The 23,577-nt window shown below is 44.7% G+C and overlaps 1 protein-coding gene across 5 annotated transcripts in view; it reads right to left on the bottom strand.

The window, feature by feature from the left end:
* The window catches only part of lab (labial), a 74,009-nt gene that overhangs the window by 34,087 nt on the left and 16,345 nt on the right, over positions 1 to 23,577 (bottom strand). For 4 of the 5 annotated variants that reach the window (XM_084607221.1, XM_084607219.1, XM_084607220.1 and 1 more), the window contains one exon: positions 20,596 to 21,265. In XM_084607221.1, coding sequence (XP_084463347.1) covers positions 20,596 to 21,265 — 670 coding nt within the window. Of the gene's footprint in view, positions 1 to 20,595; positions 21,716 to 23,577 lie in introns of those variants that run through there. The other variant, XM_084607217.1, reaches the window with a different exon arrangement.

Raw genomic sequence — 23,577 nt, 5'->3', positions numbered from 1 at the left:
GAGGAAACTTGATTCAACTGGTGTTGAGTCAAGGATGCGGAGGTGGTGGGTCTGTTCCTTTTTCTTTTCGTTTTTCGTTTTTTGCGTGATCTTCCTTGCTTCTTACTTATCCCTTGGTAAATAAATTCAGCGACGAGAAACTCGCTACATTGTTTCCAGTCCTGTTCTAAACGCCGCACTTGCATGATAATGGATAGCGCAGTGAAAACTGACTGCACTATACTATATATACTGAGCACTCTCACGTCGCGAACCAACTTGGTAAAAAATATTTTGGGACGAGATGAGTGGGGCATATAAAACGTGCGAGTTAAGACGGGAACATGAGTTATGATTCTTTTAGGAAGGCCTTTACGCAGCGCGTTCGTCGGCACTATAGCCGTTTAGTTTATTTTAGACGAGCATGTAGTGAGTCTAGCGTTCACTTATTAGGCTACCGGTGCGCTTGGCCCAGAAAGAGGTATGAGTGATCTGACGAGTCTGGGTCGCTTAAGCGGACATATACCGCTCGCAACTATAATTGTGACTTCTGGATGCACACTTGTGTTCCAGATTTGTTCTCGCTTGTTTTGCCACCTCATTCAGTACATGGTGCATTATAGCTACTCGTTTCGCTGTACGTTAATTGACTCCCGTCTTGATGACAGAGTGGTCTCTTCGTGCATTCATTTTTCTTCGGAAAAGGCGACGGGTTACTGCCGTGCATTGAACTCTTAACGTTTCTTAGCATCCTGCGCAAAGAACACTACAAAAGTGAATGTGCTGTAATGGCCTGAACACCTGCATGGTGATTGATAACTACAAAATATGCGTCTACGAATGTCCTACATGACAATATGTACGTGGGCAAGCATCTCGCTATTTAAACATTGTGTGATAAAAGAAACTCAGCAGCAGCGCGTAACACTCGAAAATAAAAATCGTTTCTTTTTGCACATTTGCACAGTAACACCATGTACAAGCTAATAAAATAGATGTTAGCGTCGCTATCAGCGACCAGTGACCCAAACAAATAAAGAGGTAATCAATTTCTCTTTGGGACCATTGAAACCTTGCTGTGTGAGTATATTGGGTAATACCGCGTGCATGAATCACTATAGGTCTGGCAGTAGAAACTATACCTTCCATATACCGGTCCTAATGCTGAGGATTGTGAGCTATGTGCACAGCATGCTCCTTTCTATGGCTGCAGCGTCCGCGAAGTGATACAACTCGCTCTCGCAGTATTCAGCGAACAACGCTTTCTTGAGTGAATATATATACTACAAAGAATACGTAACCGCTGCTTCTTATGTGGCCTGCGGTCGCGCTTGGGAAGCCTCATTCTGCATATTGAAATGGCTTGCTGGTTAATATGTCATCCTCATTCATTATGTTTCAAGCATAATTATGCTGAACGATGTTCGAGTACACCAAGCGAACGGCCGAGAGTCATAAAACGTACGACTTGCCCCTGACTTCTTATAACTTTAGCTAAATGCTCAATAAACGTTCGACACAACTTTAAGGTTGATGGGGGTATCCTAAATGGTCCATTGCAACAGAGAAAAATTGACTATTTTCTTTTCTTCTTTTTTTTTTTTTTTCATGCTGGACATACGCATGGCTGCCGAGAAAATGTTTCAGTAAATGAAAAATGAGATTTATAGTAGGACAGTTGTTTTCCTGTATTCTTTTTTCTTTCGCAAGCAGTGCGCGAATGGAATGCACTAGATGCTTCAGTTGTAATACAACCGACCGTCCCGAAATTTCTGGGTCATGACGAACTGACTGCTACTATCTGACCTGTGTTAAAGAGTTAGTGATACATCGTTTCTAATCTATAAATGGTATTCTCAAAGTTGTCGTCTTTCATGCCTTTGTTTTATCTAGACTTATTCTTTCTATTGTATAACAACTTACAATTTCATAGATGTTGTATCCGCAATCAGTGTTCCTTGTGCCACCCTGTTCGGGTTGACAGTACGCGAAATCAAAATAAATAAATACAAGCAGCAGTTGGCAGCTATGCGCACTGTGTTCCGCAGTGTCCTATATTCATCCATTTTGACCAACCACTATGTTTTTGGTGTTTGCTCATATCAAATAAGCCAGATTCATCAAAATTATTGATTTCCTACTTTTGCCAGATAGATTCAGTCAGCACTTTAACAGCTAATATATATATATATATATATATATATATATATATATATATATATATATATATATATATATATATATATATATATATATATATATATATATATATATATATATATATATATATATATAATTGTTTTTTGATGTTGTTGTGGTGGATTTCTGTGTGGCGCGGTCACGGGCATCCGTCTGTAATGCATCGTGACGGGAGGTGCGGCGGCGGCTCGATGGCGGTCTCTGGTCAGACCATTATTAGAGAGGTCTGGCTTACCGTGATCCGCGTTCCGCTACCGTGATCCGCCACCGCGCGTCCCACTGCGCATGCCCAGACCCTCTTGACGCCGATAGATGGCGCCACATACTGGATATCGGCACGCAGACGTGCCGCATCAGGACCAATCAGCTTGTGCGCCCCGCCCACGCACCGTAGCAGGTCACGGTGGCAAATCACGGTAAGCTAAATCTCTCTAATTACTAAACACCTTACTGCAAAAGAATGAATGTCTGCTGAAGCGGCGTTATAAATGGCGGCGTTCTCAGCACGTTTCGGTTGCACAAAAACATTATCCTGTAACTTATTCGTGCAGCATGCACTTCTGTGCCTCTTTTGAATGGTGGTCGGTGAATATATCAAGGCAGTGAGTTTAGAAACGAGCAAATACAAAGAGCACTGCAGCTTGATAAAACGATCAGAGCACAGATGCGCTTCCTTTGCCCTTACGGGTTTGGCGAACAGAGCGAATTAGCCATTGTGTTGGCCGTTACTTGTGCAACGTAACACAAGTATCTGTAAGAACGAATAGGAAAGTTGCGGCTATTTGCTGAGTACACGTGAAGCAGCCGTGTAACTGACGGTTGAAGCACAAATCTTGCCTGAAACTTCATCATCTCAAGTTTCGCAACGCACCTGTTGAAGGCGCACCTCTCAAACCGCAGTGTCTTAACTATGCCGCATCGGTTCGAATTTGGATCAGGTTATGAGCAACGGTTACATGAGAACGGAGCGGGAATGATACATTTATACATTAAAAAAATAAAAGAAAAAGAGTAAGGGCGGTGGGGAAGGGGAGGGGCACTTCAGCTTTGTTTTTAAAAATATGAAGCAACAACGTTTATGTCTCCGGTGCGTCGGCGGTCTCCTTCTTGAATATCTCGAGGAGAGAGGAGGGGATAGCTATTTTCGATGCAGGCGAAAGCGAGGCGTCCGCGCATCGGGTGACGTCAGTGCACATGTGGTCGAAATTTTGGAGCCTTACTATACTGTCCCTTCTGTAGCCTGAATTGCTCTGAAACGTCAAAATCTATAAACAAACGAAACAAAAACTAAGCCTTTAATTTAAACCTTTGCAATCTAGCATTTACTCATTACCATTCAGCCGTAATATGTAACATTATGTGAAGGACCCCATGACAGAGATATAAAACCCCACTTTAACAACGCATATACGACAATGTCTGAGTGGTCTTATATATGGGTAGCGTGTCTTATAAGAACGGCGAAATGGGCTATAGATGGAATGGACTTAGCACCGCGTTTGTCCTGTTCTCTGCCTGCCGTGTGTTTTTTGCATGGTTGTTTCAAATATGAGTAGCGTATCTGAATACGAATCCGGTAGTCCCAGTATAGGCTCTATTCCCCATTCTCCCATCTTGAAGGAGCTGCTCGAGTTGACAAATCCTACCAGCTCGGCAGCGTGTCATGTATAGTCTCGTGACGTCACAGAACTCGCTGCCCAATCAGTGCATGTCCACGTCACTGCCAACTATATCGCATGTCAGAGACGTGTTATACGCCAACACCGACGCCATATATTTGGGGGAACAGGGGCTTTAAAGCATACGCGTTAGCATCTGTAGGATTAGATTCAAGGTCACTTGCACATTTTAGATGTAGTGCAATCGAAAGTAGCGTATACACACCATGCACAAGACGATTCAGGTAAGACTTTGGGTGGCTGTAGAAAAGGAAAACTCAATTACTTTTCTGGGTGCCCGGGAAAGTTATGATATACTTAGAACTTTCAATCATGCACACGTTGCAAGCATATCGAGCAATTAGTGAGCACCTCGAACGAGAGCTTCTGAACTCACTTGTTAAGTATATTGTGGCGTTTATATACCCATGCAGTCAGAACTGCATGTTGGACTCTTCTTTTTGCATTGAAATTAAATTCAGGGTTACACGGCGAGGATATGAAAACAGAACCCGGTCCAAAGAATCGTTGTGAAATGGATATCGAATTGATGTTTTCGTGACGTGCGGTATACAGTATTACCAAGGCAAAAAAATAAAAACCCAAAACAGGATGCAAAATCAATGCGTCATTATCAGGCATCGTGTCACGTCGCACATGATTGTCCATGATTGAGCAGCACCCTCTCCTTAGTCCCCTTACAACATGGTGCAAATTCGACGGAACCGCCCATGCATTCACTATAAGCTATTCCTTTCAGGCCACACGACTGTTTTAAATTTTCTTCTTTACCGCTGAAAGCTGAAATAAAGAATAACTTGGATAGTTTGCTTCGCTCACTGCCAACTATAAAGTTCGTTCTGCTGTTGTCTAACGCCTAACCATTTGATATGTTTGGAATGTTTATAGTTATTTATGTTATTTAGCTCACACTGGAAACTTCACCAAGTCGATATGTACATGTATGAAGCGATGAACTGCACATAACTTCGTTTGTTTTGTTTTTTTCATCCAGGCTTCATTCAATGCATCGCGATTTAATTATGATTGTATCGTGTATGGGTCAGCAGTCTCTGCATATAAATGAAAAAAAAAATTAGTTGCAAAAATTCACAGTATGTGGTCCTCTCCACCGCCTTTTACACCTGCGGAATGACGCACTGCGAGCAATGTGCGGACAATGTATGGGTTTCACTATATACTTGGCTTCCATCAATAAAAATGTTTATATGTTCGTGTTCGTAATGTGTGTAATGTAATGTTTTACAATAGCTTTAATTTCTCCCATTCTGTTCAATTTGATGGTAGCACGTTTCATTTTCTTTTCTTCTGGGGGATGGGGGGGGGGGGGGGGGATATGTGCAATTTATACTATTCCAGTCACGGCAAGCATCGTTTCGTGGGACAATTTATCGTTGGAACGCCAAGATGATCATCTTCAATTAAATCTTGGACCTTTAAACCCTGCGCCTGCGTGTGCACGTGATGCATGCAGACTCATAGCCCGCGCTGTCCGTATTCTATTTATTTGCCTGCTTTTGTTTCATGCATGGAGGATTTTTTTTTTTTTTCGTTGCCGTACCGATATGGTCATAGGCGTATGCCGTTCTGTTACAAACTCCACACACTCTCAAAACTCACTCTCACGTTATATATATATATATATATATATATATATATATATATATATATATATATATATATATATATATATATATATATATATATATATATAACATGAGAGTGAGTTTTGAGAGTGTGTGGAGTTTGTAACAGAGTTTGTAACAGAGTTTGTATATATATATATATATATATATATATATATATATATATATATATATATATATACATATATATATATATATATATATATATATATATATATATATATATATATATATATATATATGCATCAATTTCACTCGACGCCAGCATTTTTTACTTGCATGCATAGAACGCAGCCTTCTATGGGACCTCCCTGCATCATTGAGACCCGATGGCGCGTCATTTCATATTGCAACTCAACATTGTATCACTGTATACGTCAAGTTGATGTCGGTTCTCCGTTTCATAATACCTGCGCGCGCTCTAGTCTAACCAGTTTTGAAATTTCGCCCCTGGTTGAAAATAGAAACCAATTGGAACCGTTATTCAAGCTCTACACGATATTTAGCGGAGCAATACGTCCATCTCTCTGTCTGCCTTCATCTGATTGGTATATATCCGGCCATAAAATCTGCCTCTGTAGCACAGATGCATGCTGAAGAAGAAATATTTCCGAAAAACATGTCAAAATGTCCAAGACACAGGCGGTAAGGATTTCGTTTATCGGTTAGCGCAGTCTTGTGCCAGTGTCCTTACGCAACTTCCTATCGCAATTTGTACTTCAGTGGAGAAATGCGCCAGAAACGCGGGAAATATTGCGTGATGTATGAGTATATAATCAAAGGGAGCGAGAGAGGGCACGAAGATGGGGTTTTCGAGACAAAACAAAGTAAAGTGGGTTGAAACGGAGGCTTATTTCACCAATCGTAGACAAGTAGAGACCAAAACGAGTCATCTGCATGCACAGTTAGCAGATTGTGGCTGCTCCTTATAGTCATTGTTCATATACCATATTACAAGCCAAACATTTATTTCATGATACCTCGAAAACTTTGCGTGTTCCTAACTTCCTATTAATGCCGCTGAATGTTGCATGCTGATGTCAGCATAGTTGGCAAAGATGGTTTTTGGCCACTACGCCGACGTAACTGTTAAGCCTGATTAATGGTTAAAGCCTGATCCGACACATCTATGTGTATTATGTACCATATAAACTCCGTGCGAACAGAGATCACTTTGGTTTATGTAAAGGCGTGCCCCTACTGAAATGTCAAGCTATATTACACAACCACGCCACGGTATATTTGAGCCTCTCTTATCGACGCATATATATGATGCGTTATTACACATCTCTGCCATGGGTTCATTAGAACCTCTCTTATAGATGTAGCCTATAGATAGTGTCGTGCATCGACACATTGAATGAAGCGCGGATTAAAAAAAAAAAAAGCAAGAAAGCAAGTTATGTTCAGTTCATCACTTCATATATAGCGTACATATCGACGCAAGCGGGCGCAGCAGCGGAAGCAATAAAATATTGACAAGTCGAGCTTCCCATATAATGCAATTCGCTGTCGCAGGCATCAAAAAGTGAGATCGATATCTTCTTTTTTTTTTTTTTTTCGGCTCCGAGTTACGGATGAGTGTACCGCGGGTATTAAAATCGAAACCCCCTCCTTCCCCGTGCGATCGATCGATGTATGACAAAATGCGACTCGTTTCCCTCCGGAGAGCTTCCTTCGTTGCCGGCCCTGCGCGGCTTCGTTATATCCCCGCGCGCGCACCGCCGACTGGCGGGCGAACGATTGGTTTATTGATTGGCCTCTGCCTCAGGTGATAAATTTAGTGATGGCTGAAGGCGTCAACTATCGCAGCGAACACCATGCGTGCTAAAGTTCTCTGTCACATTCTGAACGCTCAGTTGAAGGTTTTGTTTTTTGTTTTTTCCTATTGGTATTATTACACTTTTTGGTGTTGCTCTGTCCAACCCTTCCTTTATTTCGCGGTTTGTCTGCTTTTTTCATGCGTCTTTGCACCCAGCTGTGACAACTATATACCCACAAAAAGCCATAATGAAATCACGATCGGTGCGTAGAAGTTTTTTAACGCAGTGTTGCAGATACAGCGCTTTTCCTTTCCTGTCAACCAATTATTATTATTATTATTATTATTATTATTATTATTATTATTATTATTATTATTATTATTATTATTATTATTATTATTATTATTATTATTATTATTATTATTATTAAAATAAAGTTGCTTCCATCCGTCCAAACACAATGAGCATTAAGCCGCAAAGAAAATATCGCTATAGGCCCGCCATATAGACCACTATATGTTTTCCGGAAATAAGGCTGTGTAATTAGGAAGGAAATAGTTATTCGCAGCGTCCCACCGCGATGGTGCTGTTTAGGGTGCTCGACTACTGCGCATCAGGATGCCTTTCGGTGTAAGCGAAAAACAAGGCGCCGGTCAAAAATAAGGTGCGATGTCAGTGCACGTTAAAGAACCCAATGCAGTTGGTCTAAATTTCCGGAATCCTCCATAACGGCGTCTTTATAGCCTGATAAATTTTCTTGGCGCGCTTCCCACCCGAAAGGAGACCTGTGGAGACTTTTGTTACATATATATTACATGCATGATGGGAAAAATTGCTGCTTTTTTATGAACAGGGTGGATAATGAATTGTTGTATAATAGTTTGCATGTCACAAGTTGTTTGCTGCCTCTCCCACATTATTTTTTTAAATACATTTCCCTTGTTCTTATTAACGGTGGCTACCGCCTGTCGATCGATTGTCGGATTAAATGCGTGTGGATGGCAATGGCTAAACTATTAAACTCTTTTAGTAAATTTACTTCTCCGCCATATTTCTTTGCTTAGCGTTTGCGCCAACGTGGTGACCACTTCTAAAACACTACGCAGCTTGCTGTTTCTGTTTGTTTGACAGAAATATAACGCCGTTTAAAAACGTTGACTGTTGAAAGAACGCTGTCAGACGTTGCGACCTGAAGAGAAAAGCATGCAAACTTATAGAAGTCCAGTACATAGGACACAACAATAGGATCTAGCTGACAACCGTGACCCGCAGCTCCAAAGTTACAAAGTTCGAAACAGCGGCCGGAAAGGTCGCGCCAAACCAAACGTTCGACTCGTGACTCACGAAACATTTCGCCGACGTAAACATTTCTCGTTCTCGATTTCAATGACTATATGTGACTGCCCCTATGTCGCAAACCATGCATGCATTCAATGAAAGTTCATGAGACCGCCGTGCTTACTAGCGTCGGAATGCTTGACATACACACCAATGCGGACTTCACTGTCCGCTTTCTCGCGTATCTCGGGTTCGACGTATACTCTCGCGAATGAATGCAACTTGAAGCGGCCGCGTTTTCCTGCGCGAAACACCCGTGATCCCAGCCGATTATACTGTAATACAATCCGAAATGCTTTATTTACAAGTCCCTCCATTTGGAATCGCAATACGGAACTTTGTTTGTATTTTAAAGCGAACTAAAAACAATGGTCTACTTTTTATTCATTGCGGCCCTCGAGATACTGCAGTGCTACTCCGCTGACCATGCATTCACATTGGAGTGAAATAAACAAATCATTTCAATGTCTCATTTATTAAACAAGTCAGAATGATCGACGCCACTGCGTTTTTATAATTTTGTATTGTGGTCATTTTTTGTTTTGCTAACAATAAGAGCATTAAGGACCACGCATGCAGAAGGGAGGCTTCACGCTTTTTATAATTTCTGGAGGACACTGATCTTGACTCTAGATGGTGACAGTTGGAATGGACTATGTTTTATACTGTGAGTGAATGTGTGCGTAGATGGTGATGTCTGGAGTGGACTATGTTATAGTGTGAGCGAATGTGTGCATAGATGGTGACTGCTGCAATGGACTAACTATACTGGGAGTGAATGTGTGCATTGATGGTGGCTGCTGGAGTGGAATATACTGCTATAAGTGACTGTGCGCACAGTGAAGCAATTTTCACAGATATTATGATTTTTTTTTTAACACAACTGACGCTCGGTGGAGCAATTACCGGCAGAATAAGCAAGGCTAATCCTACCTGTAGCATACAACTCAACTCATTAAGGAGCAACTTTTTTGTCTGTGTGGTGCAGAGGTATACAGTGCCATGGTGGTCATGAATGTGGACGGAATTTCAGCGAACAATTTAATTGTATGCAAGTGTAACAGACTGCAGCTACTGTGATTTTTGTCCTTTTCATCGTATACCTGATTGCTATATGATACATCATATCTGCTGTGAGTAATATTTTATTTTTTCGTTTGCCGTGAAACTTTGCCCTGAATGTTAACTGTGATATGTCACAGATATAGAGCGCAGTAAAAGGAACGACGAGAAAAAAAGAACATGTACGACCTGTGCGAAAAAAGCAATGTCAAAGCTTGCAATATCATCTGTTCATCCTAAAACCTCTTGAATTTCTTCCACTCTTGGCACATCCTCGCTGCCAACTATACATAGTGCATCGTTCTTGATTTATCACAAACAATCACGTGTGATAAACTTACAGACTATAGTATAAATTTGACCGCCTCTACATAGTCAACAAACGCAACAAACGACGGTCCCCGATTGATATTGTCAGCGCTACGCCGACTACGCCGACCAAAGCGCCCGGTTAGGCATTGTCTACCTTGACCATCGAACGCTGACGCCGCTATCCGACACCGCGCCCAGCCAAGGCTAAAACAAACTTTCTCACGGCCGTCGGCGCAGCAAACGAAACCGCAGAGCAAGATCACATGAGGAGAGAGAGCGAGCCATCTCTGACGTGTGTGTGGCTGGTGTATGTGCCGGTACCAGGGAACCGTGGGAAGAACGGATGTGAAGGTGCGAAATGTGAATCCCGAGAGAGTCAGTCGAAGCTGGACCGAGCTAGACCGAGCGATAGAACGGACGCACAGGCGCGTTCGTCTTGCGGACTGACATTCCACCTAATTTCCTAATGCGACCTCAATAAATTAGTTCCCTTAATTTCTTTGAGTGTCTGCTAACAATATTAAACTCTGCATTGCCACATGAAAGCAAGCCATCCGTGCACTCGTGAAAAGTGTCCATCCTGAGATACTATACATGCTATACCGCTGTACTCTGCTCACGCATGTACACGCGTGCACACAAACATACACGGACGCACAGTCGACAGGCCCACAGAGAAAGGTGAGGCGCATACACTTTATATAGCGTATATACCGCCCAACGCTCCAGTTACACAACGGCATCGCGTGAGGACAGGCGTCCACATGTGGTTTGACGATCGCTCATAAAATCACTGATCCGTGCACGCGTGCGGAGAGCAAAGAAAGCCGCGGCAGCAGTGTCGGCCAGCATCGAGCCTACACATATACGTCGCATAAAAAAGAAGACAGAAGGCCAAATACCCTGCAATCGGATATGTGCGCCTATACACAAGTGCACGAGGAACTCAGATGCATATGTAAGCATACATACTGCGCGGCTGAACCACCGTCCATCGTCCGCACGACGATCCTCCTCCGTCAAATCACACGTCTCACTTTTCAAAACGGCTTCGTATTCCCAATCGGCGCAGTGCTGCGGATACTCCGAGCCGTCTGGAAAACGCCGGCGTAATATAAGCGAGGCGCTGCAGCGGCCGCACGTCACAGAGAATGCCTCGCTGCAGCCAAGTCTTAGCGCGATATGGAGTGAGGGGGGTCCCTCCCGTCGAGCTCGCACGTGGTGGATTTGACGGCGCAATGACAGCGACATGTGTCCGCGCACACGACGCTTGGCAAGGCGCACATGAATCGCCTCCGTCGTTCCGTTGTCGGACGCTGCAGACGACGACGCCTCTATACATACGCGAGTACGCGTTGCATTGGCAGCTGCAGCTGCTGCTGCTGCAGCAACAGAAACAGTGGTGGCGGCGTTGTACAGGGAAACGTGGAGGTTTGTGAATGCCGTATACCTATATCAGGGGTGTGGGTGTGCAATGCGTGATATGCGGTGCAGATGTCATAGGATAGGACACGATGTTCTTATTGCATTCTCTCTCTCTCTCTCTCTCTCTCTCTCTCTCTCTCTCTCTCTCTCTGGCTGCGCTGTGTGTCTCTACGCACGTATTTTTCCAGTCACTATAACGGTCCCGTGTTGCGTCAGGTCAAAAAAAAAAATGCATGTGTTGAAAGGATTGAGCTCACCTCCACATTCTGCATATATGTCCCACTGATGACATAACGGCTCGTGATGTGCTCTACTACCTGTAACGCCACAAATGACCGTACTTTTAGTATTTGTGCGTCTGTGCAGTGCGGCTGAAGGGGAAATATAAACGTTTAGTGCGCGCGTACAAAAAAGAAGTGGGAATGTGTGCAAAGATATAGAATTCCCCTTAACATATGCATGGCCCCAAAGAAAATCAAAAACGTGTCCAATGAGGCGAATAGTCTGTTTCACATAATTAAAGGCGGTTTGCCCGGGAGGCGCGCCCTATACTTAAAGAAAGAGGTTATGTACACATTGTTTTTGAAGCTAATGTATGCATTAAATCGTTGACCTCAGTGCATAAATAGGGCTTGTCGGAGAAATATACATTATGGTTTGTGTCTTTTTTGCAATGATGGTAAGCTCATACTGTATTCTTCTTTCTGGAACTTCTACACACACAATGAAGTCGTATTTGGGTGCATGCATTGTTAGCATTGGAATGCTAGCAATGCATGTTGTGCAAGGTATATTGCTGGGCGAGTTGGTTAATTATTGTCAGATAAAAAACACTAGCAGACGACGGACAAGGATGAAGAGGACACAAACATGCGAATGTGTGTCGTCCTCATCCTTGTCCGTCGTCTGCTAGCGTTCTTTCTCTCACAATCCATGTTGTGTATGAATTAACAGCGCAATCAGAAGACGGGACACAATGGAAATTCAATACAGGGCAGATTGCGTTTGTGTCCTTGTTTTATTCTGCGTTGTCTCTTATTGAATCTGCTCACATTCCTAAAAACAAAATCGCCACAGCAACTCCTCAACCCGTCTCATTTTCTCGCAAGAATTCCGAGATATAGGTGTGGTTTTCATATCTTCATGGTTTACAAGATGGAAACTTGAATACTATATAATTGCTTTGCGTAATGTGTGTGGGTCGCTCTATATGCCTCTTCTTTTTCTGCATAACTATATAAGATCAATGGAAAGAGGAATTTCTAACGCAGTCGGCTAATCTACACAGTAAACCAAATCGCACCCTTAAAGGTGCATTTTTCTGTCTATAACTCACACCCTACAGAAGGGGTGCATTGAATACTGATGCACCCTTTTAATGGGTGCGGTGCTGCTTTCTGCACCAAAATAAAAGGGGCATTAGTACTTCAGTGCACCTGTTCCGGAGGGTGTGAGTTATAGACACGAAGTGCACCTTTAAGGGTGTGATTTGGTTTACAGTGTAGGCAAGACCCTATAGAGTTTTTTGACTCAGCAGCGGTGACAAGTATAAGCTCTCAGCCGCGCAATCTTTTCGTCATGCACTTCGTCATCTTCCCTGTCACTGAAAGGGACATGCGCAAGGTTTTTTTTTTGCGAGCGATCGTAAATAATTAGCACCCTTCGCTTTACTGTCGACTCCTTCCTGTTTCTCCATCAGGCAGCGAAGGTCTCTTAACCGTATACTTGTTATGCTAAACATCGCACAGAGATATGGCTTCTTTAATAATTCTAGCATAACTATTCGATTGCTTTTCATATTTAACTCCGTAGCAAGAATAACCCGCATGCCCCGATTTTTGCACAGGGACACAAATAGCATCTTCTCTTGTCAGGTGTTGCAGATTTTAAAATGTCAGGGGATATTTTTTTCCGGTGGTCTTTTAAGTATAATAACAAATAAATATAATGTAAAACTTGTGTCAGGGAAGTGTTCCAGCATTTCAACATTTACTTCTTTTCACGTTGTTATTTGTCAAAATTATTCCGCCAAGAAGCCAAAGTTTTGGTCCAGTTGTTCGACAATTAATATTGTGAAGGAAAGGAACCGCGAGGTTTAGACGAAAACGAGATATGGACAGGACGAGCGCTATAACAATAGCAACTAAGCTTTATTAGAAAAACACCAGTATAATGAAAAGAGGCATCTACGCGTTACAAAAAAAAAAAAAAAAAAAAAAAAAAAGTTATCCCAATTTGATAACTTTTCTTTGATTTACATTATCAACCTTGCAAACAATCCGCACTAAAGCTTATATTTGGTGCTTACGATCAGGGGGCAAGTGTCGATGAACACTCGTATTAAGTTCACTTCGGACAGATAGCCTTCAAATGTTTTCAGATAAAGTTAAGACATCTTCGTATTGCAATCGCCAACGATTCACTGAAGAAAGTTCTCAGCAGTAAGCTCGAAATAGGCATGCAAATTTCACAAGTTTTCAACGTTGTCGGTGATAACTGTTTGGGCAAATTAAAGGCGCGCGAAATAACGAATTTGAGGGAGAAAACATATTCGGCGAATACAGTTTTCGTTTAGAAAAAAAAAGAAAAAAAAAAGGCCTTTCTTCGGCAACAGTGAGATATCAGAGGACATTTGTCAGCCTCGTTCGTGGCGCAAGGATCGAGTAAACACAAATTTTATCTAAAAATTTAGGGTCGCAACTTAGAAAGTGACAACTGAACGGAACGATTACGCATGCGCTGTATAGGTAGACAGCTTATCTAACATCCTTCTAGGTTAATCTACACCAGCGATAAAAAAAACAAAATCAACAGCAGACTTTTATAAATTAGAAGAATTATTTTTAAGCGCATATATAAGAACAGAGAATGAGAAAAGAATAACACCGCATATTTAATCACACATGTTACATAAAGACCAGTATTTTCAAAATAACCATGATCGCCTCTAATTACAGTTACTGTTCATGGGCGTAGCTTGTTTAACAGCCTGGGAAAAATGCAGTTAGGTCTCCCGAATCTGTGCTGCAGATTTTGAAATGTCACGGAATATTCTATTCAGAGGGTCTTATAAGTATAGGTATAGTTTCCGGTTTTTTAGTACGTAAGCAGTCAGGTTCGTGCTTTCCAAACCGCGTGCAATGTGCATCTAGACACAAAACATAGCCGCAAGATGCTCATGAGGGAATACGCGGCAAAATGCGATACGCGATAGACACGCCCACGTTATCACATGGACCAGACCGTTAGTCAGTATAATTACGTTGCCAACGTATAAACCCTACTAACCCACAGTGACGTAGCCGTGATATTACATGATTTTCCGCTCCTTTTCTATACAATGAACGCGCAGCCTTGCTTCGTGAAGCAATTGCAACCTTTATATGCCCAATCGTGCAGCGCTCGTCCGAAAATGCCTGACACGAAAATTGGTCAGCTCGACAGGCATGCCCGAAGGCGATGCGCACTTTCGCAGTCACGTTGCTTGCTACACAGCTGACGTAACGTATTCGCATAGTCAAGAGTGCAATATGCCACGGTATTTTATAGCTCTGCAAAGTCTTTATAATGCACACTTGCTGTTAAACATTTACACATGGAACGCAAATGAATCAGGCGAGGGGATGCAATTTGTTCGCACCTCGCAGTGAATAGACACAATAGTGTAATATACGTATAATTCGTACTGTATAAGACTCGGGCTGCATACATTCGTCCATTATAAGATTTCAACTGCCAGGTCTACATGTATACATCTGCCAGCCAAGCATTGCGCCCAATATACGAACTTGCTCCTCATCCCCTCTCTTTTTTTATTCGTAAGAAAAAAATATATATGGTAAGATTCTTGCCTGAAAACGTCCCCGACTACTGCGTTTCTCAGAAAAGGGGAAAAGAAGAAATTGCGCGAGAATTTGTAACGCAGTTCCTCTCTGCGGAGGCCGTTTGTTCTCCCCCGCGTGTATACATCTTCGCTGCGCCGTGCAGTATTTGTCTGGCGATAGTGCCTTCTGACAATGCATGCAGGATGGTGCAATGAACGTGTCAAGTGCGCATGTAGCTACAGAGTATAAAAAAGCGTCCTTTGTTATTTTTCGCTGAATGGTGCACTATCTATATGCCGCTCGCAACTGCCGTGTTTCGCGCTATTTTCTGTGCGCACTTCGGCGCATGCGTTTAGCTTCATCCTTTGCGAACGTATTCATTTAACTTGTACGTAGGATGTCGTTAATTTGAAATTAGTGTAATTAATCTCGACTGGTGCGACGGACCTAAATGAAATATACTATCTCAATTCCATTAACCAACTGTGAAAGTGAGAGCTATAGTATAATACGTTAGCGAACTCATCACCGTTTGTATAGTTTCTCGAGTGAAGCGAAGGTCTGCCTTCCCGTGACGCATAAATACCTGACGCAATCAGTACGACGCTACACACGGTTGAAAATAAAAATAAATAAATGAATAGGCCCAGCAACTGTGTCCACGCATTGCGTCAAGTTTCACGCGTGTTCATCTTTAGCGTCGTTTTCGTCCCAGTAGAATGCGAGCCTCGGCGCAAGAAATGAGCCTTTATGAGCGTAATAAAATAAAAACTGCAAATACGAAAGGCTGTTCACAACTTGCGGCCGCTTTCAACTGCTTCGAACAAACACAGAAGAGACAATCAGTCACCATGCATCAGGTGCGCGGACTGCTGCTCGGATCTGGTTTCGGCCATCTATCTTTTTGCCTGCGGGCAGGACACTTTGTGATACTCCGCGATGCTATTCATACGGACGACGGCCCTGAGGCCCCGGTGTTTAAGCGATGTTCACGGGGAAAATGTGTGGCCCATATAACCACCGCCATGTGTCAATGGCATTTTGTATCGCAGCATGATATCGTTTGTACTTTGCACTGCATGTTCTCTATATTTGTGCACACTGCTCAGGCACGTATATATTCACGGGTATTAATTACACCATCAAGTATCATTCCCCTCCCCCCGATACAAAAGATTCTATTGGACCCCTTCAGAAATTATATCATGACTAACGAATGCGATACTAAAATCATTATATAGGTTTCGAATGCAGTCAGTACACATATATTCTCGTCCTTCACCCGCAGAAGCGTACATGTGCTTTACACAGGCCTTTAATCGCGTTAACGCCTTCTATTCCGTTTGGAAAGCGTGCTCTGATCCACACTCAGGTAAAATGGTGCTAACAGTCATTGTAGCATGGATCTGAGGTCCATTTGTGTGTGTGTGTGTGTGTGTGTGTGTGTGTGTGTGTGTGTGTGTGTGTGTGTGTGTGTGTGTGTGTGTGTGTGTGTGTGTGTGTGTGTGTGTGTGTGTGTGTGTGTGTGTGTGTGTGTGTGTGTGTGTGTGTGTGTGCGTGTGTGCGTGTGTTTCGGGGATGAACCTATACTTGAGTTCTTTATCTTCGCTTCGAGGTGAGCAGTTATATTAATGCTTAGTGCTACACCACTATGTATACATCTCTGCATTCAGATAGCTACGTCACTTTCATCAACTGTCCAGCAGCAGCTTCATGGTATACTGCCGTCCGACTTTTATATTTTGGTGCAGTGTTAAGTTTCGGAATGGAAACATCATGAAAACGTTATATTCGCATCACCCGTTTTGATACATTTTCTTGTTTGTGTTTGTAGCACGCAAACCAGTAGCTTCATAGATCCCTTCACGGCAGCCTCCGAACAACCCAAGCATGTACGAATTTTGTCGTTCTTATGACTGGTTTACCGATATTTTGACCCAGACTACTCGGTATTGCCTGTGTGCTTTAGTACCGTGCTGTCTTCCCTTTTTTAAGTGTGACTTGAGGGCTGTCCATCCAGTAATTAACCTTGAGCGAGCGCGCATCCGCCATTAACTTTTTCCCTCTCTGCTTCCCTTCTTTCCACCACGGCGCGGTGATGTACAGCCGGCCAATTCTTCAAAAGTATCACGCGGGCGTTGACTCTTGCGCTGCCGCGCCGGATGACGAAGGTGGAAAAGCATGCGAAGCAATTGTGCATCACAGCAATTAATTTCTGCTGTTGGGCTGAGCGTCGTCTGCTAAGCTTTTCTGGTTAGAGCGAAGTACCCCTGCCCTTATTCGGCGCTCTGAAAAGGTCCAACCGATTGTGTTTTTATTCGCTTCGAAAAGTTCGAGTAATATCCATAAACAGTGCCCATTTGCGATAAACACAGTAGTATTCCCGTACAAGAAACCATGCAGTTGCAATCGGTACTTAGGAAGAAAGATTGTTGAGTATCCTCAATATATGAGCGTTATTTAAAAGCAGCGCCTTCGAGGCAATACAAAATGTAAACGCAACAGGAGGCAATACAAGCGTCGTGCTTGCAAGGTTAAAAAAGATTGCGCCAATAATAACAATAAACGCGCATTAGATAAAACGCGAAACGCGCTTCTAGAACCCGACCATAAAACTTGCTTCGCGGGGTTCGTCTGCGCGAAGAACAACCAAGCAGACGACTCTCGCTCGAGCAGCCAGGCTATTTCGCTCTCTCAATTTAGGCTCTGCTTCGCCTTGGCGACGCTGCGCTGAGCATTTGAGAGTCTCGCAATATAATGCTAAAAAACTGGCTCGTATACATCTCCATCAATCGCTATGGAAGTATATTTCTGTCGCATCATCTGCAGAATAAAGGCGTAAAATCACTGCGGTATTCTCTTGCTGCATTCCAGGTATATACGTCACGAACCTATAGAACAGCCTTGCACCTTCCAACTACAAAAGACTGAGGTTCTTCTGCTCCTTCCTTATCCCCTTCATAAGATCGATGAACGGTATATCACTATGTAATATGGACCACTCTAACTTTCTCTATGGCTATATCACTGTTTTGTGAATTTCTTCCTTATAAGTTCCATGCTGAGTAATCGCTATAGGTATTCTGACCATTTACACGCCGCCGTCGTGCTTTGCCGTATGATTAACGTAAAATAAGCAGAAATGCTGATTGATAATAGCGGCAATGCGACCGTCTAAACCGTTTTCTCGTTGTGATCAATACTGCATGTTGTCTATATATCTGCGGCAATGAAATTTGTAAGTAGTCTATAGCTGCGCGGTATACGGCAAACGCCAGAGAGCGTCATTATTTTTCGCGGAATGAATTTTCAGGACATTTCATTAGTCTAGCTGGCCATTGTGCGAATAGATCGTGTTCTTGTAGCACCACAAGCGTTAATACGTCACCTCATCAACGACACCAAGATGCTGTCAAAGTGCCTTCTATAACACTATCAACAAAAACCGAAATCCCCCCAAAAAAACTTTGAACAAAAGATGAAGAATGTATTTTGCCAATGAACTGCTAACCCCGCGGCAGTGTTACATATTTGTCATGTGAATAAGGTACACGATAAGGAGAACACAGAGAAATATTAGGAAAAGCGTATTATTGGATGACGAGTGTCTATTATTGACAGCTATCTTACATCATTCTATACTTATCTTGAATTATATAGGAACAAAAATCCTGACAACTAAACATTCAAACTAATAGTCGGCAGACGTTTTCTAGCTGAAAACGCAACCAATAAGCATTGACAAGCGCCGCTTTACGAACAGGAGAGAGGTATGAAGGGATTTCGGGAGTGGACGTTTTAAACCCCACCGACCACCTCTTCGAATTCATATTTTCCTCAACGAAAAGTCAAAATCGGAATGCTGATGGAAAAGAAAATACGGTACACTGCATTATGTGTCTAGACCGATCAAGTTGAAGGACATTTCCTATACTTATATATAGTTGGACGTTGACCAGATATGTTTATGGAGGCTATATGAAACAAATAGTTTTAAAACTCAGCCAACCTCGTTGTGTTCGGATTTATTGAAGCGGTTAATAACATAGGTAACGAATCGGCCACGCTTTATCATAGTAAATATTAGCAAGATGGTTGACCTGAAACACGAGATATTGTCGTAATACAGAGCAGTGTGTGAGAACTTAGAACAAGTTGGTAAGGATTCGTGTGTTCTAAATAGTTTACTCCCTACTTATAGGTCTTCTTGTCGCTGTTGCGACATGTAAACCTGTTTTGAGGACGACTGCGATTGTAACATTTCGTTAATGTAAGCGGTAACATTTGCTGTCATTACATAACTGTGCTAATATATCACGATGAAACCTTTTTGGACCACCGCGTGTAATTATCGCGCAGATATTAAACAAAATCGGTTGCTCAATAACTTCGCTAATTAGAAAGCATCATGAGATGATCCTAAGGTGGCAGCTGTTTCTTCATTTTGGTGCCAAATAACTTCCTCTAAAGATGCCATGCGAGTTTAGAATGGGTAATTTCTCTGGCACAAAGCACTACGTATTTCTATGTAAGATGCTGATTGGCAGAAAAATTGCTCGTTTAAGCTGTTTTTAGCTACTGCGTTCCACTAATATTGAAAAAAGGTCACTTTCTCCTCCTCCTGTTTTGTGTTGAGCGGGATGTATGTGAAAAGACACTAATGTATAGTGCTAAGTCAACGCGTGTACGCTAACCGAAGTAGTGGGTCGTAATTTGTTGAGCGATGCATCTACTGCGAAAGCAGCAAGATTGATGCATGTAAGTCACTCACTGCATCAATCATTTCTCGAGGTTGCTGACGCTGAGCCATTCCTATACGAAATTGCAATCACGGCATGCAGGCCCATTCAAACTATCACGCGTTTATAGACAGAGATCACACTCATGGCAACCACAAAATTCAAGTGAAGTCACACACCGCGACGCTTATTCTCCCTGTTGTGCTGTACTTTGAGCTCACAATATGACTTTGCCCTCAAAAGATCGATTAGCAACTGCACAAAGCCCACGATGCTTCCCCGGTCCATCCGATCGCTTTCAGGATAAGCCCGCCGCACAGAACAGACAAGCTTTGATACCGGGCATTGAGAAAGACCGTTTGTCCGATCGACACCCGTCTCAGTCAGCCGCAGATGGCGGCCGCGGGAGACAACAATGATCCTTCGACCGGGGGGGCACCCAACTCGAGCTCACCCATCTGTGTTGGGGGAGACGATCCCTTTCCATCGCGACGAACCGTCAGTGTCAATCACGGAGACGAGCGATTGCCCGTGGCGATAAGTGGCCCTTATAAAACCCGCGATTCACCGCCGCGGACGCCTTCTTCTCACTGGGAGCGCGGAAAAAGGATGGTGTTGCAGAGACTTACGCGGCTTGGGCACGTTGCGCTTCACTTGCATCCATTTGTAGGTGGGCACCGGCGCCGGCTTGGGCGGCGACAGTCCCGTCCGAGACAGCGCGTGCGAAGACGCCTGGTAGGCGGCGGCGGCGGCCGCGGCGCCGTTGTGCTGGCAGCTGTCCCGCACCGCATCGTAGCCGTCGTAGCCACCGTAGCCGTTACGCCTCTGCAGCGTCAGCGGGTCGAGGTAAGCGGAGGCCGGGTAGCCCGGCGGCGAGGCGTGCATGGCACTCCTCTCGGCCATGTGGTCGCCGGGGGTGGCGGCGTGGTGGACTCCGGCCACGGACTCCATGTGCGCGTACTCCAGTCCCGCGCCCCGGTACGGGAAGCCCGTTGTCGCCGTGGTGGGTGCTGGCCTCGGGCTGGCGCCCCCAGGAGAACCGTAACCTCCGCGGGCGCCCGGAGGCGCCGCACCGTGAAGGTGGTAGCCCGCTGCAGCGGCCGCAGCGGCCGCGGCGGCCGCCTGCTGGTCCAGGTTGGTGTAGCTGAGCCCGTTGTTGTCGTTGATGATCTGGTGGTGGGCGAGCGAGGACGGGTCCCCGTGAAGCGGCGGCGTCCGCGGGTCCCCGAACGAGATGGGGCCGTACGCGCTTTCCGCCGGCGCCGCCGGGAAGTACACCTGAGCCGCCAGGTCGTAGTGCTGCGCCGAAGAAGCGTAGGGCGCCGAAGCGCCGTCCCCGTTGTGACACATGCTCGCGTACACCACATTGGAGTTCATCGTGGACGATGTCACCGCGCGCTAGGCGCACAAGTAGGCGTCGTCGTCGTTCGGATCGTCACGTGACACCGGTTGCCCCATGCGACTCGTGCGCGAGCGGGGCCCGGGGCCCCCGCGTGGCTCCGCCGTCGTCGTGACGCAGCGTCCGCGGAGAAAAACTCGCACCGCTGTCGCGCACTCACTGCAGCGGTTGCTCGGCGCACCGGGGGGCCGCTCGCTGCTGCACGCCCCGAGCGACGACAACACGGCGCGTCGCCATGGAAACCGCGACTACCTGTGGACGACGACACATGGCCTCCGTGTGCGGCTCTAGCGGAGGGCGCGGGCCAAGTCGCGCGCTGCGCGCTCTTGCCTGGCCATTTTTTTATAGCCGACTGCCGACGAGCGCGGGGAGACGCGCGGCTCGCGATCAATCGGGGAGGGGCGGAGGGCGGACGCACGCGGGGCCCCGCCGCCAAGAACACCCGCCTTTCCGGCCGCCGACACCGCCTCTCACCGCCGCCGCCTGCGCCATCTATGGGCGCCCGCGTCGTCACGCTCTAAGACGAGATACAGGCCTGAAAGACGGGCATCCCTTTTCTTACTTTTTCGTCGCCAGGTAAGAAACTGCAGCAGGTAAGGATCCGGCGCGCGCAGCAATCGAGCCGAGGCATCATCGGTCGGTCGGGCGGGTTAACCTACAACCAGCGTTTCGAGGGGTTCCGTGTCGCTTGGCGCTTACGGGAGGACTACTATGCGCCGGGGATCCTCGCACGCTCTGGTCGGGGGTCTCGGCCACTATCCATCACGGCTTCCGGAAGAGCTAACGGGCTGTTCGAACGGGGCGCCTCAGTCTATGCGGGGAACGGCTTCCGCTGGCTGGCTCGCGTCGCAACACAGAGGTGCAATCATCGTGATCAGGCCATTCACGAGATGCTCAGGTTGCAACGCAGATATATCTTTCCATGTTAGAAGTGGGCGATGGACACATCTGAACGCTCTCCCGCAATCGGTCGGCACTTGACGCGGAGGCTACAGGTAGCGTCTGGTAAAAGTTTATGTCAGAATTGTCAAAGCTCTTACTTCTCACTTATATTTTACCGGTTTAGCAGTTAAATATCTAAGGTAATCCAGTCTATCAAAGTAGACCATTTGTGAATAGCTTTTAGTGTGACCTTCGATTATAAATTCTTAAACTTTTTAGGAGCCATTACTCGCATGTTCATGCCGCATCACCTGAAATAAAAAGCAAGCAGCACAATCCTGTTCATTGTAAGAATTTAGCGTTTGTTTGAATGTTTGTTTGTTTATGATTTCCCTTCTTTCCTGAATACGTTTTTATGATTGACTTATAGAGAACTGCTGTGATAGATTACCGGCTCGCGGTTAAAATTACGTTATTTAAGAAAGCTTTTGTTTTCGACTCCACATCTTGGTGACAAGGTTGTTGGTCGCGTATATACTCTGGTTTACGCGGAACGACATTTCTCTGAAACAAAGGCACTATAAACAGCGTTTACCACGTGGTACAACGTTCTCATTCACCGTGTGAGATGAGATGACGCAGTGTATAAATTATGTCGCAATCCTAGCAACCACGAAAATAAAAAGTGCTACATTGAGACAGAGAGACGTTTTTTTATTCTGAATCATCAACTTTATCTAAGGCTAGGTGATCATCACTTTATTTCACCTTGATTTGCATTTTTTTTTTTTTTTTCATTTACGAAGACGCGGTTGAAAAGGTACAGATCGCACATTGACAAAGTACTCAACTATCAGCCCCTTTCTGTTTCGTTTTTAAGGGTCGATGGCTGCGATCTGTCAGCTTCTTGGCATTTGTTAATTTCTACTCGTCTCTTCTTTGGCGCATAAATTCTGCACCTAGCCTCTTATACGAAGTATTGCCCATGGCGGAAGTTGACATAAAGTACATAACGGTGTAAACACTGTTATAAGATTGCCGGAACGCCCACTGTCCATCGCGCGACAAAATGGAGCATGTGCGACCGACGCGTGGTATATACCGTCGTCGAAGAAGCCGAGCGCGCGCGGACAGCTCGCGCCAAGCTCGCCTTTTGTCATTCTCGCTCGTGATTATGCAGCGTTGCCAACGTATCAATCATGCAACGGCAAACGCTCGGCTAATTCTGTGTGCGATATTTCGAAACTCGGGTGATGGAGCGTCGCCGGCTCTCTCTCTGCTTTCTTTCTTTGTTTCACTCGCTATGCCTCTCTCCTTCCCTTCGGCTCGC

The sequence above is a fragment of the Amblyomma maculatum genome, chromosome 6 (genome assembly GCF_055883805.1).
Source record: "Amblyomma maculatum isolate TAMU_Amacu chromosome 6, ASM5588380v1, whole genome shotgun sequence".
NCBI classification, from domain to species: Eukaryota; Metazoa; Arthropoda; class Arachnida; order Ixodida; family Ixodidae; genus Amblyomma; species Amblyomma maculatum.
The sequence above is the reverse complement of the archived record's forward strand: the minus strand, read 5'-3'. Positions and strand labels throughout refer to the sequence as shown.